The sequence below is a fragment of the Phlebotomus papatasi genome, chromosome 2 (assembly GCF_024763615.1).
Source record: "Phlebotomus papatasi isolate M1 chromosome 2, Ppap_2.1, whole genome shotgun sequence".
NCBI classification, from domain to species: Eukaryota; Metazoa; Arthropoda; class Insecta; order Diptera; family Psychodidae; genus Phlebotomus; species Phlebotomus papatasi.
This window is the reverse complement of record NC_077223.1, coordinates 85,499,588-85,519,651: the sequence shown is the minus strand read 5'-3', so window position 1 is coordinate 85,519,651 and position 20,064 is coordinate 85,499,588. Positions and strand designations below refer to the sequence as shown.

The 20,064-nt window shown below is 33.0% G+C and overlaps 1 protein-coding gene across 3 annotated transcripts in view; it reads right to left on the bottom strand.

Moving 5' to 3' along the window:
- Positions 1-20,064, bottom strand: part of LOC129804830 (putative inorganic phosphate cotransporter) — a 40,744-nt gene that overhangs the window by 371 nt on the left and 20,309 nt on the right. For 2 of the 3 annotated variants that reach the window (XM_055852464.1, XM_055852465.1), the window contains exons 2-7: positions 17,999-18,135; positions 11,553-11,871; positions 6,572-6,792; positions 6,353-6,514; positions 6,031-6,288; positions 46-165 (exon numbers count right to left, since the gene is read on the bottom strand). In XM_055852464.1, coding sequence (XP_055708439.1) covers positions 46-165; positions 6,031-6,288; positions 6,353-6,514; positions 6,572-6,792; positions 11,553-11,871; positions 17,999-18,135 — 1,217 coding nt within the window. The remainder of the gene's footprint in view (positions 1-45; positions 166-6,030; positions 6,289-6,352; positions 6,515-6,571; positions 6,793-11,552; positions 11,872-17,998; positions 18,136-20,064) is intronic. The other variant, XM_055852466.1, reaches the window with a different exon arrangement.

Genomic DNA, 20,064 nt, shown 5'->3' with positions numbered 1-20,064 from the left:
TTACAGTGTTCCAGAATGGTTGTTTAATATTCAAATTTTTAATACCGGATCCTGCACAACAAAGCCCACGAGAAGCGGTGCAATAATTGACATAACATTGGCTGCACCATTGGTAATGCCCATGAGAACACCAGCATGATTTGGAGCCAAATCTATATGGTTCACCTGAAATTACAGAGTATTTGCCATGGATTTATTATAAAATTTTCAAAATAATTCACTATATTTGGACAGGGCACTTTTGCATATCCTTCATTCCAATTTCTACATACAAAAGCAAATAAAGTCCAGAGTAAATATTGGTGAGAGCCACAATTCACTAAATGTGAATGTTTTTTGTGGTGAATACTGTGAAAAAAAATGTCAAAATTGTGGTTTTCGATACGAGTTACGTTCATATTTTCTGTTGGGGATGTCTTTCAGACTTCGCACATACACTAGCTTGAAACACTTCATATATTTCCCATAATCCTTTAATGAATCTGACCTAGTGCCAATATATTTTGATAGACAGTCTTAAGTCACACATTTCATGAAAAAGGTAGGTCAGGTTTACCCTGACCCCACTCTTACTTCATTGTCATTTACCCCAGAGATTCTCTCAACGATGAACTGGCTCAATTGACTTTAGAGGGATGTCTTCGGCGATTGCCAGTGAAAATGTTAGTCACCCTAAGATGAAAACACTTTTTTGGTTGTGTCCAGAGCTTTCGATCCTGATGGGGATCTTCTTCAGTGGTCAACTAAATTGTGTTTCCAGAGTCTTTCATAGGGACCGTGTGGTTCACGGTTACCCAATTACTCTAAAGACTTCATACCCATTTAACAGCACAGGACCCGGCGATCCCGGCGTCGGCGTATTAAAGCCTTGACAGACCTGAGGAATTGGGTAGAAAGGTCTTCGGAGGATAGGAAATTTAAAAATATTGAGAGGAAATGGGCTCACTTAAGGCAACTATTCGGCACATCTTCTAGCATCCAGTCAGATTTTTCCGAGACTCCCAAGTCCACATATTCTTCTTCTCGAACGTCCTAGACCGGACTGACTCTCTCGGCTTTTCAACTTATAGGTACGGTGGCAAAGACCCAGAAAGTAATGATACCGCAAAGAATTAGGGCCTTGACAGACCTGAGGATTAGCCGAGAGACGACTTAGTGTAATTATACTAGACAAAAAGGTTAAACTTCATTTCTACCATTTTCCACTAAGTCGTCTCTCGGCTTAAGTCGTAAGTGTGTCTAGCGCATTAGGCGCGGATCATGAACGGATTTAACGTAACTTTTATAGGAACCAGGATTTTTGCAAATGTATACAATTCATTGGGAATAGGTTACAATTTTGAATGCGATAAGATATTAAAAAAAATGCACCGTCTGTGCTTAAAAAACTTTAGGATCACGGAAGGATCATCCACACCAATTTTAAGGTGCTTCTGGGCCTTCTGGGCCGTCTATAGTTGATTTATCAGATTCTTCCAACACGATATATACGACATTGCAACATGATTCATTTTACTTTCTGGATCTAGGCCAACTCTCTCGTCTGAAGACCGCTTTATGTCTTTTATGGGTAACCTTTCCTCTGGAATATTTTATTTAGGGGAAACTGGGGCACCACCAAACACGGGGTAGCACCAAACACTAATTTTTATTTCTAAACTACTTGGACTATCTCGACCATTTCTTCAATGGACAAGCATCCCTACAGTGCCTATAAATTCCTTAGGCCTTGTCTTCAGAAGTCGAATATCTGATTAAAAAATCGCAGTGTTTGGTGCTACTCCGTGTTTGGTGGTGCCCCAGTTTCCCCTACAACTCATATTATTCCTGGTTACTATGAAAACTGTATGTTTCACTTTTTAACCATCTACTTCTTAGGAGACTGTGGGGAGAATTTTACTCGTTCTTGAATGATTTAAGGACAGCTAGGACATATCAAAATTTTAAAAATTAGGATAAAATCCATTTTGAGGTATTCGATTTTGAATGGTAGTTTAAATATAATTTAGAGCTACAATTTAATAAATATTTTATTCTGCTGAAAAGAAGTTAAAAAAAGAAACATGTTGTTGTTTAGCCTACGTGACCTACGTAACCTTTTATTAAAAACTTAATTAGTAAATTTTAAAGAAGATTTTAATATTTAGGATAAAGTGATATAATTTGGAATTAGTGTTACAAGTCGGACAATTCGCCGATACAAGATGGACATGGTTTTTTTCTTGATAAATACAGTGCAAAATTTGTTTTTAAGCACAAGGAACCAAATTATAAAACTAAAGCATTAAAAATATACAAATAAAAATGAAGTACTAAATTTATCAAGATAAAAAGCCTTGTCCAAATTGTATCATTGTCCAACTGTACCACTGCACTGTCCTGTCCAACTCGTACCACTTTACCCTATATTTTACATTTAAGATAGAAATTGGAAAGATCTATATCCTGCGATTAAAAATTGATACCAATTTGTTAGATATAGAAACTCGGATATTAACAAGAAAACAAATTGAAGTCTTTAAGTATAAAGGCGAAGTGGAGCACATTTGAAATAGGATACTTTTGAAAATGTTTTTATTTCTCTTATTTTTTTTAAGAAGTTAAGACTAATCAGTGTAATTTAGCTTCAAAATGGGTTTGTGAAGCTGAACAATATCACGGTAAGGTCTAGTCCATTTAAGAATAGGAGGAAGAGCTCAATTTTAAAGCTGTCCTAGTTCAAAGATGCCCGCCCCACTTTAGGTTTCAGAGCTCAATTTTCTTGCAATCGATTGATATATTCCAGTTACTGCATAATCTGTCAATTCAACTATTACGTACAGGGTTTAAGCGGTTTAAGTATCTCATCGGACTAAACAAGTTTGAATAGTACCATAAATAAAAATTTGTCATTCTGTTATTTCTGTGCAATATTTTGGAGGTATTTGCAAAAACGTTAATTGGTCGTCTAACTTTTTTCACACGTGTTTTTTTTTCTTAGATATCACCACACAAGGCCAAGTTCAGTGCCGCTCTGTCTTGTGTTGAATCACCCATTTTTTTGTCTAAACACCTCTAAAATCTCCATACATTTGCTATTTAATTCATCCATAAATTCACAATCTCCTAAAATGCTAGATATCTGACTGGATTTGGAATACAATTTCGTGACAATTTTGGCGCCGAAAAGCCCCTTAAGGCTGTCACATAATTGACTCATTCAGTGACTATTTTATAATTAGCAGTCGTACGTACTGGCAGATGCCATGTTTGGAAAATCAACAAGAGATTCGCATTTGGAGACCGGCCTGTGGGAATTCCCAAAATCGGAGGCGTGGGAAAGAAACATTTGTAAACAATGTAGAAGAATTAGCAAAACGGAGTCAACACTAAAAAAATGTGGTTAATAAAAGACAGATTCACATTGCTCAAAAATTTCGTAGAATTCAAATACTTTGGTAAGAAGAATTATTTTAAAATGAGGTTAAGAAAAACTTTAAGTTTAGAGTTTAAGGTGTGAAATCTAAATTTTGAAGGTTTATTTATTATTATACCAGAATTAACCATGCTTTTCTATTTGGTTCGAGCTTTGAAAATATCCTTAAAGTTAAGATTCATTTATGAGCAATATATACTATTTTTAAGGTTAAGTTTTAGATTATGTTTTACAAAATCGTTGTCAAAATAATTTCTTACAAAAATTAGAAAGTAAATTAAATTTATACCATTTGAATTGTATTTCCTGAAACTCTTGAATTAGGCTTAAAATACTATCACTATTTCCATTGTTATGCTTAAGGTTATGTTATGTGATTTATGCTTTACATAACCTCAATAATTCGAAAATATTTTAACTTGCACTTCTAAATTTTTTCTTGAACTTATATCTTTTATTGTTGTTTGGTAAAGAATTTGCCATAAATCCGAATGACTTTGCTCCTTGCGGTTGGTAAGCTTTTCCTTAATTCTAACACTCAAGGATGGTCTTCAACAATTGGACGTGGTAGATCGGATCAAAGTATCTTTAACCCTAGATGCGGGTGACTTTGCCACTCTGCTATTTGTATGCTTTTCTTTAATTTTAGCACTTCGGGATGATCTTCACCGATCGTACGTGTTAATCAGATCAGTGAATTAAAGAAAAGCTTACGAACGGCAGGGAGCAAAGTCATCTGGATTTATGGTAACTTTTTCACCAAATCGATCGCTCAGAATAAGATACGAATAACTCGCAGTAGGCAAATTTTACAGGAGAGCGATTTGAAGATGAGATTTTACATGCAGAGTATAGGATTTTTGAGATTTAAAATCTTTATAACTTTGAAAATAATTATCTTTCAAGTATAATATTCACAGGAGGGAAGGTAGAGGATAAAGAAGAATCCAAAAAGCGAATAAAACGAATTTTGTAAAAAAAATCTAAGTCATCGAAATAGTAATAAAAAATATTAGTACAAGAAAAAAATTTAGAAGTTCAAGTGAAATAATGTTCGAATTATTGAGGTAATTTTCAGCATAACCTCAAATTTCTAAATAACTTCTATGCCAAGTAAGTAAATATGGAAATTGTGGTAGTAAATATTTTAAGAATAATCCAAGAATTTCAGTAAACACGATTCAAATGCTATAAATGTGACTCACATTCTATTTTTTGTAAGTAAATAATTTTATAAAGCTTATGTAAAACATTTGAATTTTGAGGTTAGACTGTGTTCTAACCTTAAAAATCGAGAATATTGAGAAAATTCTACAGTTTCAAAGCCTAAATACAATTTGAATTCAATTTTTACACATCCGAGAGATAAATAAAATCATCAGTTCTTTTCTACCAGTAAAAAATTAAAAACAGATATCCGAATTATCTGTTTTAAGGTTAGGCTAAAAAATAAAAATTATGGTTTTAATCACAAGATCTTAATAAAACTTGAATCTCGAAAAGTTTATCAGCCAAGTATTCTTTTTTAGCTTAAATTATTTACAAAAATTGTTTTCGATCGGAAAGGGTTAGCGAATTTCCAATACGTTAATAATTTCCTGTTTTTTTTTGGTTATAATCAACATAACCTAAAATTTCCATTTATAACTTTCTAGCCACAAAAAAAAATAAGCTTTTCACAAATTTTGTACACTTGAAAGAAAACTAGATAATTTCAGTAATTTGAGGTTATAATTCTTTAGTGTTAGTTTCTAATACAAAAAAATTAAAATTCTAACCTCAATATTTTTAATTCTATTAATTACGATATTAAAGAATGTATGCACTGGATTGGGCAGTAGGTTCGTAAAAATTGAGAGTAAAAATGAATTTTTAATTGAAAAATATTTTTTTTGCACGAAAATAATAAAATTATTATTGAGAAAGGAAAAATTCAAAAGTTAAGATATGTTTTAAAGTCATTTGTGAATACTTTAGCGTTTTTTACTGGTCAAAATGGAATTTGTACTTCTTCTAAATGTTTTTGTCTTAAATAATTATGCTCAATATCTCAACAGGTGTCAGTCTAAATAATTTCAAGGGCTTTAGAATTTGCGATAGGGATTTACTAAGATCAGCCTGATTTTGCTTTCGTTGTATATTTGCCATTGGAATTAAATAAATATTGTGATGCATCTTCGTTCTTGCGGTATTTTTTTTAATTTTACTTAGTAATAGAAATTTTATACCAAGATTACGAAGAAAATAAACAAAAATATTTATTTAATTCTATATTCTCTTTACTAAACTATCTCAATTGTTGTTTATTTGTAATCTCAAAATCATTTAACAGAAAGTACGCTACTGCAACGCTTTTCAGCTGCAATTGAATTAATTCTAGAGATAATGCGCAATTTCGAATCAATTTTGGATATACTTTTTCAATACCATGTCTTAATTTTTATTATCATGCAATGAAATTGCACTTAAATCAATTATTTCGAGGTAATACGTTAATTGGTACATAATTTGTATTTAATGCTTGCGGGTATTATGGAAGATTGTGGATGAGTGGTCAAGGATAGCTTCTAGGGCAAATATTTGTTAATATATCATTCCTTTACGTGTTTACTAACCTGGAAGCCCAAATAAGTGGCTGAATTGATTCCTACGGCAATTGTGAGGAGTCCTACTGCCAAATCTACATTGTCCTTGGTAACATATCCCAGGGCCACGAGGGCGAACATAGGAATAAGATGACCGATGCTGTTGAACAATTTCCGACTGACACTGAGAGGGATGACTTCCCTCTTGGATAGGACATCAGCCAGGTAACTAAAGACGTAGCTCATGAGGCACATGGCCAAGTAGGGCAGTGATGATAGAAGAGCATTCTAAATGCAAATTGATGTCAACGGTTAATCGTATTTTCAAATTGATGTCACATGCAACACTCACTTGTTTGATGTCCATGTCGAGGACATTCTTCATATAAGTTGGAATCTTGGTGAGGAGGGTCCAGAAGCCCCAGTTGTGTCCACAGTGTACCAGCATCAACGAGAGGAAGGGCATTGAGGTGAAAATAGCCAACCAGGGGGTTGAAGTACTCCTCTTTTCCGCCTGTTTGAATTTTTCATGCATTCTTAATGTACTCGTTGATTATATTCAATCTCTCACCTTTTCACTTGTGTCAACATTGAGGGACTTCTCAATAAACTCCTTCTCCTCCGGCGAGATACTCTTAAACTCTGATGGTGAATTTCCCCCAAAGAAATACCACAGAATTGACCAGAATATTCCAGCAAATCCTGCCACATAGAAAACACTCGGCCAGCCGAGAAAAGAAGAAGCCAGAAATCCGCTTGCCGAGAGCATTATCACCGTACCAAATTGGGAGCCTGCAGGACATTCAGAAAAACTTAATGAGTGAAGCTTTGAGGAACTTTTACCTGCACCGTAAACTTAATTGCACTTTATACTGGAGTGTAGCTTTTGGCCACTGCTTGAGAAAACTACCAGGGATTAAGTGGACTTTGTATGGGATTTTCATGAGAACCACATGACACTTCGGTCACATTATTTTAGTTGAGAGACATAAGAGAAAAGTAATGTTACCTCCAAGTCCTTCTTGTACATATTTTCATTTGGACGATATAATGGGTTTCGTTATAAACTTGTTAATGAGGGTGCTTTAATACCTTATAAGGGGAGCATTTAAAGTTTCGACATGGAAGATCAGTTTGCTTAATTTTATACATTTCTTTCTAAAAGCCTTTTAATAAAGATGTTTTTAAATTTAGATGTTTCGGGTATATTAAAAACCTCTTGAGTAACTTCACCTTGAAATTAAGGTGCGCTCAATTTTGCAGTCGTTATACTTGAAAGGAAATTATTGTGTTGTAAGCGAGACTTAAGCCTACGCCTAACTAAGATTATACTTTCGTTTAGTGATATAAAGGATATAAATAAAAATTTTCCTCAGACTCTTATTTTACGAGATAAAATACAAATGATTAATGTAAAATATATTTTTTTAGAGGATTCTGAAAGTAAAAAATTTTATTATGCTACGCTCTTCTCAGTAATTTATCATTTCGACTTAAAGTTCTTAAAGCGTTACGTGGACAACGAAGACTAAAATCTCGCTGATTTTCTTTGAATTGTTTCAACATAGTGGGAGGTGGGGCTACTTTGAACTGTGGGGCTAGATTGTTATACGACTTTTTCGCCTATTTCTAAATGAAGCTGGTGCTTACGATTATTTTATTTAGATCCACAATTATTTTGTCCATTCAAATTACATCATGTTAAAACCAAATTTCCATTAGAAATATGCAAAAAAATTGTATAACAATCTAGCCCCACAGCTCAAAGTAGCCCCACTTCCCCCTAATAAAAAAAATAACTCAAGCTCTTAAGCATATTATAAGCCCAACACTGACCCGTATTTTCAAAAAACTTTATTTAAATATTTTAAAAATTCATCTGTTAGGATCTAATTTTCGGAACCGTTTTTTTGAAAAAAAAACTTTACCGGCTTCAGATCTAAGGCTTAGCCATATGGCTTAAGATCTTTGATTTCTTATCAATCAAAACTTTTTAGAAAAGATTAACTTAAAATTGGATTATTAAGAACAAATGACCCATTATAAAAAGCGATGAAATAAGTTGCAATTTACGATTTTGAGACCTTCGCGATCTAGCCTAAACGTTTAGTATAAAGACCTAGTCGTATGGCTTAACCCTTCAAACACGAGAGGGTCAAAAACTCATTTATTAATATTAAACTGCATTATTTTTTTGACATTTTAGGTCAAAACTTAACCTTAGAAGGAACGTTTTTTAGGTGGCCCAATATTTATTAAAAGGTTTACTGCAATTCTTAAAAAGGTTTTTTTTTAAATCTATTAGTATTATATACTTTTAGCGCTTTTAGCAGTTGACTTAATATTTCTTAAAGTTGACTGAAAAGGCCTTGGGCTTGGGGAACTGCGGATGACCTCTAATCCGAAAACCGCTTTACTTAGAGTGGATTCATTTGAGGTGTATTTCCAGTTCGAATACGAGTCTAAATCATACTAGAACGAAGATTTTTTGTTTGCTTGATCAAATCTATTTTACAAGACGAAACGCGATGTAAAATGCGAAATTGTCATAATTGTTTGCGTAAAACTCCCTCAAAAATACTTTTTTTCAAAAACTCTTCGTTAAAGTTACATGTTTAACTTATCTATTAATTGAAAATATTTTGTTAAAGCTGAGATTTCGACTTCAGATCCTTCAGATGAACTTACTTTAAATAATCATGACTACCGCAAAGTAAGTTTTCTTTAAGGGATTCTGAAAATTAGTCACCTAATGTTCTTTTTTTCTGGCTCTATCTTAAACTTGAAATTATGTCTTGTATATACCGGGTATTAAGGGTATACAAAAATTTGTAGATTGAATTGAGAGCTCCATATGGTAGGCAAAGAGCGTTACTTTCTCAATATTTCAAAATAATGTTTAATTGAATAATAAGATTTCACGAACTATTAAGCTATTTTACTATCGCAAAAGATAATAATATGAACAATTTTGAGGAAAACTATTGATATAGAATATGATTTATTGGATTTATTGAAATAAAATCTTAAAGTAAAATGGATCAACACTGCGTGAGTGAGCTCGGCAATTAAATTTATTTTAGTACTCTTAAATCTATTTTTTTTTCTTGCTAAGAGCATTTACTGCAATCTCTTGACATATTTATTTGCCTTATTTCTCGAGAGCCACTAACATAAGGACCTTTTCCCCGGAAAATCGTTATTTTCAATATCAAATGAGAACTTCAAGAAGAAAAAATACCAAAATAAATGTTAGGGTGGAGTAACTACTTATCGCCATGTTTACGAAAAACGGGAATTAATTGTATTATAACTTTTAAACACTTATTAAAAGATAACTCAAATTTGACACAAAGTTACTTAGATGTATTGGCTCTAGATTCCTGAAAACAATAGTCCTCCAATATACCGTTGGACTACTTGAAAAACTGATTTTTATTAACAATGCAAAAATAATCACTTCGTCGTCACTTTTTACCACTTTTCGCCAGTGCTGTAACTACTTCTCGCCACTCACTTAAAAAGTTCACACTCTGTTCTTTTGGGCAATATTATGCAAAGAATACATTCAGAATTCCTTTTTCCTCATGATCACCCTATCATTACTCACTTTCAATGATTTTTCTTCGCTTTTATTTGAGAAATCAAACTATTGGATTAATGAAAAAGTAAACAATGCAGATTTGACAACTGAAAATCTACGAAATTAAGTTAGCGTCGCCTATTGAAAAGAGATGGCGACAGGTGGTAATGGTAAAATCATTCCAAAATATTACCACTTTTCGCCATGCCTCATTTTTATATAAATATAAAATAAAATGAAATATTAATTAACTAAACACAAATTTTATCTATTCCACAAGTGTAATTAAATAGTTATTCAATAGACAAATTATTTATCCAAAAAGGTAAATTTCGCTTGATGAAAGTTTGATGACACTTAATACATTGGGTAAGAAATATTTGATTCGATGCACCTGCTTAAAATATTGCTCTAAAAAATGCTCAAAATCGTAAATCCAAAACGAATAATTAATATTTTTCTACTCTATACGTGGCAGCAGTAAAAATACAAATAACTTTGCGGCTCATTTATTTCATAAATCGCGAAAAATAGCGATTTCAATATAAGTGGCGAAAAGTGGGGCACTGGCGAGAAGTGGTGATTCCACCTTACGTGATATGAAACATATTGTTCTACAATATTATTATTGATAAATGTCACACTAATGTATTACATTTTCTAAGTTGAAAGTAAATTTATTTGGCATTAAAGTATTTGCATAAATACCGATAATACAACGTGAGAAATGGCTTCTAAATTTATGATTTTGAAGAAATTCGCCGACAAATTTATTTAAAATTCTATTTAAGGGAATGTAGGCATGATTCGCACAGAGTGAACCTTCAAACGATGCGAATTTTCTCTTCGTTTGCAAAGAGCTGACTTACTATTTCTCATCTCGTTTCACGAGCTTAATAATTAACTATCTTATGGTTAAGAAATGACAAATTAGTTCTTTGCAAACAAAGAGAAAATTTGCGTTGTTTGAAGGTTTACTCTGTGCGAACCTTGCCAACATTCCCCTAAATCTATTTGTTTAATTTTAAGCTATCTCTACTTATATTACTGCAATACATTTACAATCTAAACCATAAAGAATTAACTCAAAACCCCATTTCTTTACATCAGGATCTTTTTGCTATCGTACTTCATTTCCTATAAACTGATGATATACAAGCGTTGTTTCGTTTTTTAACACCTTGGGCGCAATAGGGTATTGTGGAATCGTTTCCAAATTGAAATTTTGAGAACACCACAAAAGAAGCACAAGCGCTTTTCAAGAGCGTTTATCTAAAATTCCAATTTATAAATCAATTCCGAATTATCCAGTGCACTCTATAAATTTTTGTAAAAGGTAATTTTTCATGAAAATTCACATTGATCGGTTCAAAGGAATTTACAAAAAGCTATAAAAATAAAGCTTATAAAGCGAATCCATTAAGAAACTGCTGTTATCAGTAACCTTTCTAAAGACGGTATTTCTTGATAAGAAAAAAAACTGGTTTCAACCAAAATTGTACGCGTAATTAAGCTTTTGGACAGCTTATCCACCTGATAAGAAAAAAATTTCGGGTTATCTTCAGAGGCTTTAATCTCAGAGCCTGCAAATAAAGTTTATGCAGACATGTGCCTGTCTTTTTAGAATGACATGCGATAAACCTCCACTGTCACAAGAACATTATTATAAACAATTTGCAACAAAATTCTTTTGGTTCTGCGTTCATTGTGGTTTGTTTTAGAACGAATTGTGGTGTTAATGTATTCCACCTTTTTAGAAATTTGGGTTTCATGAGTTTAAAATTGTACCTCAGTTTGCAAAGTCTTAAAAAGAAGTTTCAAGAAGTTAAACTAAACAATATCCCAAGTTTAATCTAGTCTAATATATAACCACAATATGTAGTGAAGAGAACCAACAAATCCAGAGATAATCCCAAAATGATGACAATGCATTTCTGCATTCACTTGCAATCCTTGTATATTGACTCACCTGAGTAGCAGTATGTGCTGAGCTTTCCCCTTTCAGATACTGGCGCCCATTTGGACAGGAGGGTGTGGGTGGAGGGAAAAATGAATCCTTGACAAAGTCCCTGGAGCACTCTGGAGGCACATACAACCTTCCATCCACCGTAAGATGCTCCAAAGGGTGTTAGAATATTCAGAGCTGAACAAATGGCCATGGCAAAGATCAGCATTATCTTTGCTCCATATGTCTGAGCGAGTTTACCAGCCGGCACCTGGGTCACAATATAGCCCCAGAAGAAGCTGCTGAGAATCACAGACTGAGTCTTCTCATCCCAATCGTATTCCTAGAGTGGGCGACAGGTGGAAGAAGCAATTATTGTCACTGTTGGCACATTTATCTGCAACACAGTGGTCTAAAGTGCTTAATTGCTCCGTCGGATTGAGCAAAAATTCCACCTCCAAGCAATTCCAGAATTCATTTATCAAGCCTTCCAGAGTACTTTAGACAAATTGCATCTGATTATTTCACCCGTTTTTGCAATAAATTTTAAATAAAGATACAACTTTTTACGAAGTTGAAAAAGTTCATGACCCAAAACTTTGTAACATTGTATTCGCTGCACTATAATTAATTTTTGTAAGCACCTGGAAGTAGTTTACTTATCAAAATTCTTGTTTGAGCTACAATTTGATTAGCCAGAAATGCGGATTCTCGACCTTGTCGTATTATTTTTCTCAATACGATCCGTCTGATAAGAAAATTGTAAATTGTATACAAAATATTGAAATATTGACTACATTTATATGCCAAAGTAATTCGGATTAAGTATTATGAGATTTAATTTAAGTCTGATCTGTGATTTCTAAAAAAAAATTAAACCTGTTAATTTTAAACCGTAATGATGTTGATGGGATAGAATCAATATCAGAGTGGGATAGAATCCATATGAAAATGGGATAAAATCAATACCAGTATGGAATAGAATCAATACCAGAATGAGACAGAATCAATACCAAAATGGGATAGAATCAATAGTGTTTCCTAATAAATAATGACTTCCAAAAATCAATGCTGCAATAGGATAAAATTAATCCCACGATTTCTAAAATTCAATCTCAAATTGAGATAGAAACAATACCATTTCTCCCTCAAAAAATTAATTTCGTAAATTTGATACCAAACTGTCCTAAAAGTAATCCAAATATTTCGTAACTTTGTTTTAGAAATCAAAATCAATCCAAATGGCACATATTTTCAAGAAAATTTGGTATAAATTTGGTATTGAAATACTGGGATTAAAATCAATACCATGGGTATTGAATCTGGATACTTGAAAAATATTCTCTGTGATAGAATTAAAAGAACAGAATTTTTGTTTTGAGCAATATTCGATTCGAAATTTGAATGTTTTTCGAATTTGAAAGCTGGACCATATAAATATAAATATTCAAAGCCTATTGAATCCAAAAGCTGATCACTGTCTTTTAAGGCAACTATGTAAATCCAAAACAAATGGATAAAAAAAAGTGCAGAAAGTAATAAAGAATAGGAACGTAAAAGAATAACGTAAAAGAAACGTAAAAAATTTAAATGAAGATATAGGTAGCAAATAAGCTGATGTGTATACAATAAATGAAATAATATAATAGTTCTATTTAAAAATAAATTAATATAAATTAAGTACTGGTATTAATAGGGGTACCGGTCAAAATTTTAAAAGTCGAAAACTGAATTTTTAAAAGTGTCATAGGTACTTCTACGGTTGATCCCGAAAGTTACTCGAATTGCACCCAGGAAAATCTATGTATTTTGTGAAATTATTAAACATATTATTCTCCGTACAACTTCGTTCCTTTCAGGATTTTTAGAACTCGGAATTTTGACTTTCATGACTTTGACTGCCACCGTTAACAGAATTTGATTATGTGTCCGCTGCTGACTTAACGTTGATGATCAGCCTTCGATGCAGAATGGCGATAAATGGTTCAAATATTCTAATAAAGTAATTACATCTCGCATTTAATTAAAATTCGTATGTATTCGTATTAATGAAGTTTACAAAAATTTTCGAACAGTATTCTATTAGGTAGATATTACTCCAAAACACAAAGGTACCCCACTTCCCCTTGCTAGCCTATTTTTTATTTAGTGATCGAATATTACAAAGATAATTTCGTCTATCCATTTAGAAGATTGTTGTCGGGGTTTTGCCCTGAAAGATTCCTCAGAAAGACCAAGGCTTATCGTGGCCAATTGCCCGGCAGCGACCCAGCTCTGTGTCCCCATCCGAACACTTCCAGGCCATGTTACCGACTGACTGACAAAGTCTCTTGTCAGCCAATTCTACACACGGCGAGCAACAGAACTACACCACCAGTAAAAGGCCTTGCTTGGAGCGAGAGACCGGAAATATGAATTTCCCGCAAACAGGGAAGGGAATCAACCAACCGGGCTCTATTTCGCTATCGGTGGAAAATCTCGCCAACAAGATAGAAACTGTCTCAGATCAAAGGATATGTTGATAGCTCATAATTGCTATAGCTCATGATTAAATTTTTGGTTATAATTAGACAATCGCCGAATTGAATGTACAGTAATCGGTAACCAGTTTAGTTTCGTTAAACACGTGAACTTGATATTCAAAACCATCACGGTAAAAAGTGAAAATTCCCACATTTTAATACAGAATGTTCACAATTTTCAATGGATTAGGACTTTCTCAAAAAATTATTTTTTTGCACTTAATCCGGTATTAACTTTGTAGTAAGGGCCTCGAGTAGGTCAGTGGATAGAGTAGTAGCTCTATGACTGCGAGGTCTGGGGTTCAAAGCTGAGCAGCAGCAGAAAAAGTATTCTCATGCCATATCGGCTTTGAATTCGTCCAGTGAATGAATGAATAGTAATGTCAATGGTGCATATTGGCAAAAAAGTGAACCGCCTAAAAACAATAGAGGCTGGTACGAAAACGAGTTTCGACATGAAAGCGGTACTTCAGTCGATACAAACATTCGCTGTCACTGATCCCAAACACACACCGAGAAGGGATGCTGTGACATAGTAACGGCACTGACACTGACTGCTCACAGAGCTGTGATATAGAGCGGCTACCCGTATCGGGGGATAAGATAGAATAGGAGTGGGGAAGCATAAGGGGCCCAATTGGTGGCCTGGATGCATCGGAATATCCGAAATGGAGAACTGACCCCTGGTAAAATCTTATCTTATCTTAACTTTGTAGTAATGTATAAATGTAGTCAATGAAGAAAACAGGTTCCATTGTCATTGTCTTAAAATACAAAATTTCATTGAAATTCCATTTTACTCTATTATGTTGATAAGAACGACATTAAAATCATAAATAAAATCATAGCTCAAACTTTAGAAAGATTTTTAAAAATAGTAAAAACACCTGAGTAATATATTTACGTACCGCGCAAGGCACTTGTTTACAAACAATGCTCTTAAGATAAAATTCTCATTGAAAGCGCTTAGTTAGACAGAGAAACAATGGAAAGTTTGTATCTTTTAATAGAAATGAAATGTCTTTATAGTAAAAAAAACTGTATGTGTAAGCACTTTAAACTCATGAATGGATTATTATTTCAAGTTCTAATGGCCCTAAATCATAATTATTACAGCTTATGGAGAAACCGGCAAAACATATTACTCTATGGCCAGAAGAAATACGATAGTATCTGTATTTAGTGATATAGTTTACTGTTATCAAACTGATCATAATAATTTTTGTTAATTTTCTGATAATTTTGTTTTAAAGATAGGGGAAGGTGGGGTGACTTTGAGCTGTGGGGCTACATTGTTATAAGATTTTTTCGTCTATTTTTAAATGAAGCTAGGCCTTCAAATTATTTTATTTAGATCCACTATTGTCTTGTCTGGGGCACTCAATGGGTCAAGTGGTAGAGCACTCGCTCTATGATGCAAGTGTCCCGTGTTCGAATCCCCTTTAGGTCACCAGGAATTTTTCTGGCGTTAAAGGTGTTCGGATTGCATCCAGTGAGCTTCACTGCACTTGATTCTACTGGGCATGGGACTGACAACCTCATCCCTGTATAAGTAAAAATAATAATGGATGTCCCGAAATCTCCTTGTCGGAAGGCCTTGTTCCGTCATGGAATGTTGTGCCAGCATTATTATTATTATTATTATTGTCTTGTCTATCCAAATTACATCAACTTAATACCCAGTTTCATTTAGAAATATGCGAAAAAATCGTATAACAATGTAGCCCCACAAATCAAAGTAGCCCCACTTCCCCCTATAGGGGAAAGTACCCTCCCTTCGAACGTTCATGCCTCGAATAATCTGATTTTTCTTTATCTTTCCTAAGAGACTTATACATAATTATCACGTAATTATCAATAATTGATGATAAGCTAACTAATTCTTTAATAAAAATGTGTAACTCTCTTAGGAAAAATAGAAGAAAATTCACATTATTCGAAGACATGGACGTTCGAAAGGAGAGTACTTTCCCCTATTGCCCTGTATGAGGAGTTTACGCAATATAACAAGCTTTGTTTGTTTAATAAATGCACCGAATACAAACATCTAAAAGGGAAGCATGTAATAAAATGCTTCCGGCTAATATAGTCGAATCAAAGTACTAAGAAATTTGAGAAAGGTAAAGTGCCCTCAAGTCGACCGGTAGCGTTATTTATTCAATTTATTTATATTTGCACTAATAGGGGAATGTAGGCATGGTTCGCACAGAGTGAACCTTCAAACGTTGCGAATTTTCTCTTTGTTTGCAAAGAGCTGACCTACCATTTGTAATCTCGTTTCATGAGCTTAATAATTATCTATCTTATGGCAAAGAAATGATGAACTAGCTCTTTGAAAACAAAGAGAAAATTTGCGTTGTTTGAAGGTTCACTCTGTGCGAACCATGCCTACATTCCCCTATTTGGCGTATGATATAACATTAATAGGTCAATTATTCCATAAATATACGAATCAGTGACAATTTTATAGAAATTCACCATCAAACATTCAAATATTGACCACCGGTTGAGTCGAGGAACCAGTCGACTCGGGGTCACTTTAACCATATTTAGGGTGGCTTAATCAATTTTATAAATGTAATATTTTTAATAAACCTTGTAGATAGTTAATCGTCTCTGTTTTCTCTCAAATTATTCTTAATACATTTTAAAATTAATAAAAATGCACACACAGCTTGTGTAATATTTCAGTCACCTTGATTCTCAAAGTTCCCTGCCCTTCCGAAATTTTATTTTATTTTTCATTGTGCACATTGCAAATTGAAGAAATAAAACGAAAATTCGATGAACGGTGAGCAAAAAAGAACGACGATTAATTTATCTTACAGTTTTTTGCTTACCGTTTATCGCATTTTCGTTTTATTTCTTCAATTTTCTTATATTATTTTCACCTAGTGCCACCGAGTATGACATAAGGTAATACGGTAATGGAAATTTTGCGTAAGAATTGCAATGAAAATTCGTAAATTAAAGAATGTGATTCTGTCCTTATCCGCAAGACCGAAAAAATCTCACAATTCCCAAATGGACATGATTCGAAAATACCCCATCTTACCTTATGAGAATAATTTAAAAAATCATGAAAATTTGAGGAACAAATGAAGTGGCCGAGATTTGGTACAGTTCCCTTGCTTTATTTTTAGTGCTTCTATTGCTCGTACTAAAAGAGTAAGAGGAGTATATAAATCCGTCTTTATTTCAACTTGTCATCGTTCTGGAGTTTAAACGGTAAGAGATATCGATTTACTAACTTCGGTGACCCCTTCTAATATCTTCTTTAATATTATCTCCTGGATTTTTCCAAACAAATACTAATTAAATTAAATTAAATTCTAATCAAAAACATGTAAATACCTTCCTCTAATACAAAAGCACGTAAAATATGATTTTTTTTTGTACAAATTGACATATAACATAATGAACATAATAAATATATGATAAATATATAATAACATAATAAACATATAACATATAACATAATGGCATATAACATTCTGCAAAGTCTGCTATACTTTGGCTTGACCATTTTTTGTGCATTTTGAAGTGAGTGAGAGAAATCATAAACAATCCGAAAATTAAGCGGATGTCCGTTAGTGTTTCTTTTATCGATTGTTCGAATGATAAATTTTCCACCAAAAGTTTATCATGTGAAAGATCATCAGACAAAGCATTCTATTCACCAAAAACTTCACTATATCATCACGCTTTTCACACTATTTTGAGTTTGAGATGATGCAAAAGACGAACCCACTGCAAATGTCGCAATTTTTGTGTTGTCTTTTCGTGTTAGAAGCCACCATAAAAAAAAGTGTCTATAAGACTAAATATGAAAAATCACCTCCAGCTTGTTTAATTAGGCATCCATTTCGGCTGATTATTCTCTTTTAACGTGCAAATGCTAATTTTTCCTAAATTTTTCCACAGTATTTGAACAAGTGTCTGACTCACCTCAAAGTTGGGATTAGTGGAATTTCTGTCCACCATCGCGACAATTGCCACGGACAAGTTGACACGCATGGCGTAGGCGATTGTGAGGCAGAGGAAGAGGAGGAATGTCTGCAGGTGTCGTACACCAAAGAGACCACCTGTTGAGGGTAAAATTTACACATTCAGATCTGGAAATTATGTTGAATTTTTCACCAAAGAAAATTTCATTTTTTTTTTAATTGTACCCAAGAAGTCAAATAGCTGCTTTTTAGGACTAAAATTCTTAAAGGTAAGCTCAAAGGTCTTCGTATTAAAGTGAAATTGAATAAAGAGACCCATAAACAGAATTTAAGAATACATGTTTCTGGCTCAAGAAGTTCCTAGAAAGTCCTAGAGACAACTTATTATACTCTTAATCCAATTACAGTGATCCTTTTAAGTAAAGTGACGTACTAATTGGCAATATGCAAGCTCTTCCAATATTCAAATCCATAATTTCCGTATCAAGCCTTTTTAAAGAATACTTAGATAGACTTTAGGGGAAAGCACGCTACCTTCGGACAATTCATTTTTTTTCTAAGATTTCAATGGATTTGGCCCTTGGCTCTTTTCAGAAAACTTGAGACACTGGACTAGCTATTAAAATATAATATTAAGAACATTTTCAAAAAAATCAGTTGTTCGAAGTTTGAGTCATCCTTAGGTAACACGCTCTCTCGGTGTCATTGATATATTTCAGATCGTTATTATTTTTCAGCGTTTATTTCCGTCCGATCAATCTCAAAAACAAAATTATAGAGTTCTATCTAACATGATAATTTTATAAATTAATGTTATTTTGTGAACATTGAAAAATAAAATAAACAAAAAATACGGTAAGTTAGTATGTGACAATTCACTTAATCTCAAGAAATTACTCAGGAAAATCAAACAAGGAATTTAATAAGAATTCTTGCAAAATATCTTGATGCTAAGTAAATTATTATACAAAAATTAAGATAATAAAAAGTAGTTTATAAAAAAAAAATAATATTATGCATGTAGTTTAGGGGATATTATGCAAAAAGTATGGGAAAAAATATATACAATAATAATTGACGGTTTTTTCTTCAAAGTTGTTGTCATTAGCTTGATTAACTTTCTAAAAATTAAAAAAAAAAGAAATTGAGAGTAGAGGATAAGGCTTTCAGGCTTCGAACACATTCTGACTTCGAACATTTCATATTTTTTCCGTATTCCTTTAATGAATTTGACCTATTTTTTCCAGAAAATCTGTGACTCAAGGCAAGTTATTAAAATATATTGCCATTAGGTCATATTTATTAAAGGAATAAAGGAAAAATATGAAGTGTCGAAGACAGAATGTGTGCGAAGCCTGAAAGCCTTCCTATACTCTCAATTTCTTTATTTTTTTTTTATTTTTAGAGAGTTAATCAAGTTAATCACAGAAACTTTGAAAAAAACCACCAATTATTATTGTAAATATTTTTTCCATACTTTTTGCGTAATATCACTTAACAACATGCATAATATATTTTTTTTTACAAACTACATTTTATTGTCTTAATTTTTGTTAAAAAATTTACTTAGCAGCAATAAATATCAGAAACATAAATAAAAAGTTGACAAATACACAACGTTTTACATTATTTTTCGTTGTAAGCACAAATTATTTAAATTTTAATGTAAAATTATGACATTGCGCGACATTTTATAGTAAACTGCCACAAATTTAATTAAGAAACATGAATAACTCTTCTTGCTGAAAATATAAGCCACGCCCTCTATTACTTGTGTTACAAATTTGATTAAATTTTACATTAATTGACAAAAGAATACAACGACAAAGAAATAGAAAATGCACTAGTTAACGTACGTTTTTTCGGAACGGAGAGAGTGGAAGACTTAAAAGAAAAAAGAGCATTTCTTCCTTGTCTTTTCCTTTTACCAAACTTAGACTATAAGCTTAATAAATTAGATAATTTAGGCTTGCTTATAATATAGGGCACTCAATGGGTCAAGTGGTAGAGCACACGCTCTGTGATGCAAGTGTCCCGGGCTCCAATCCTCTTTAAGTCACCAGGAAT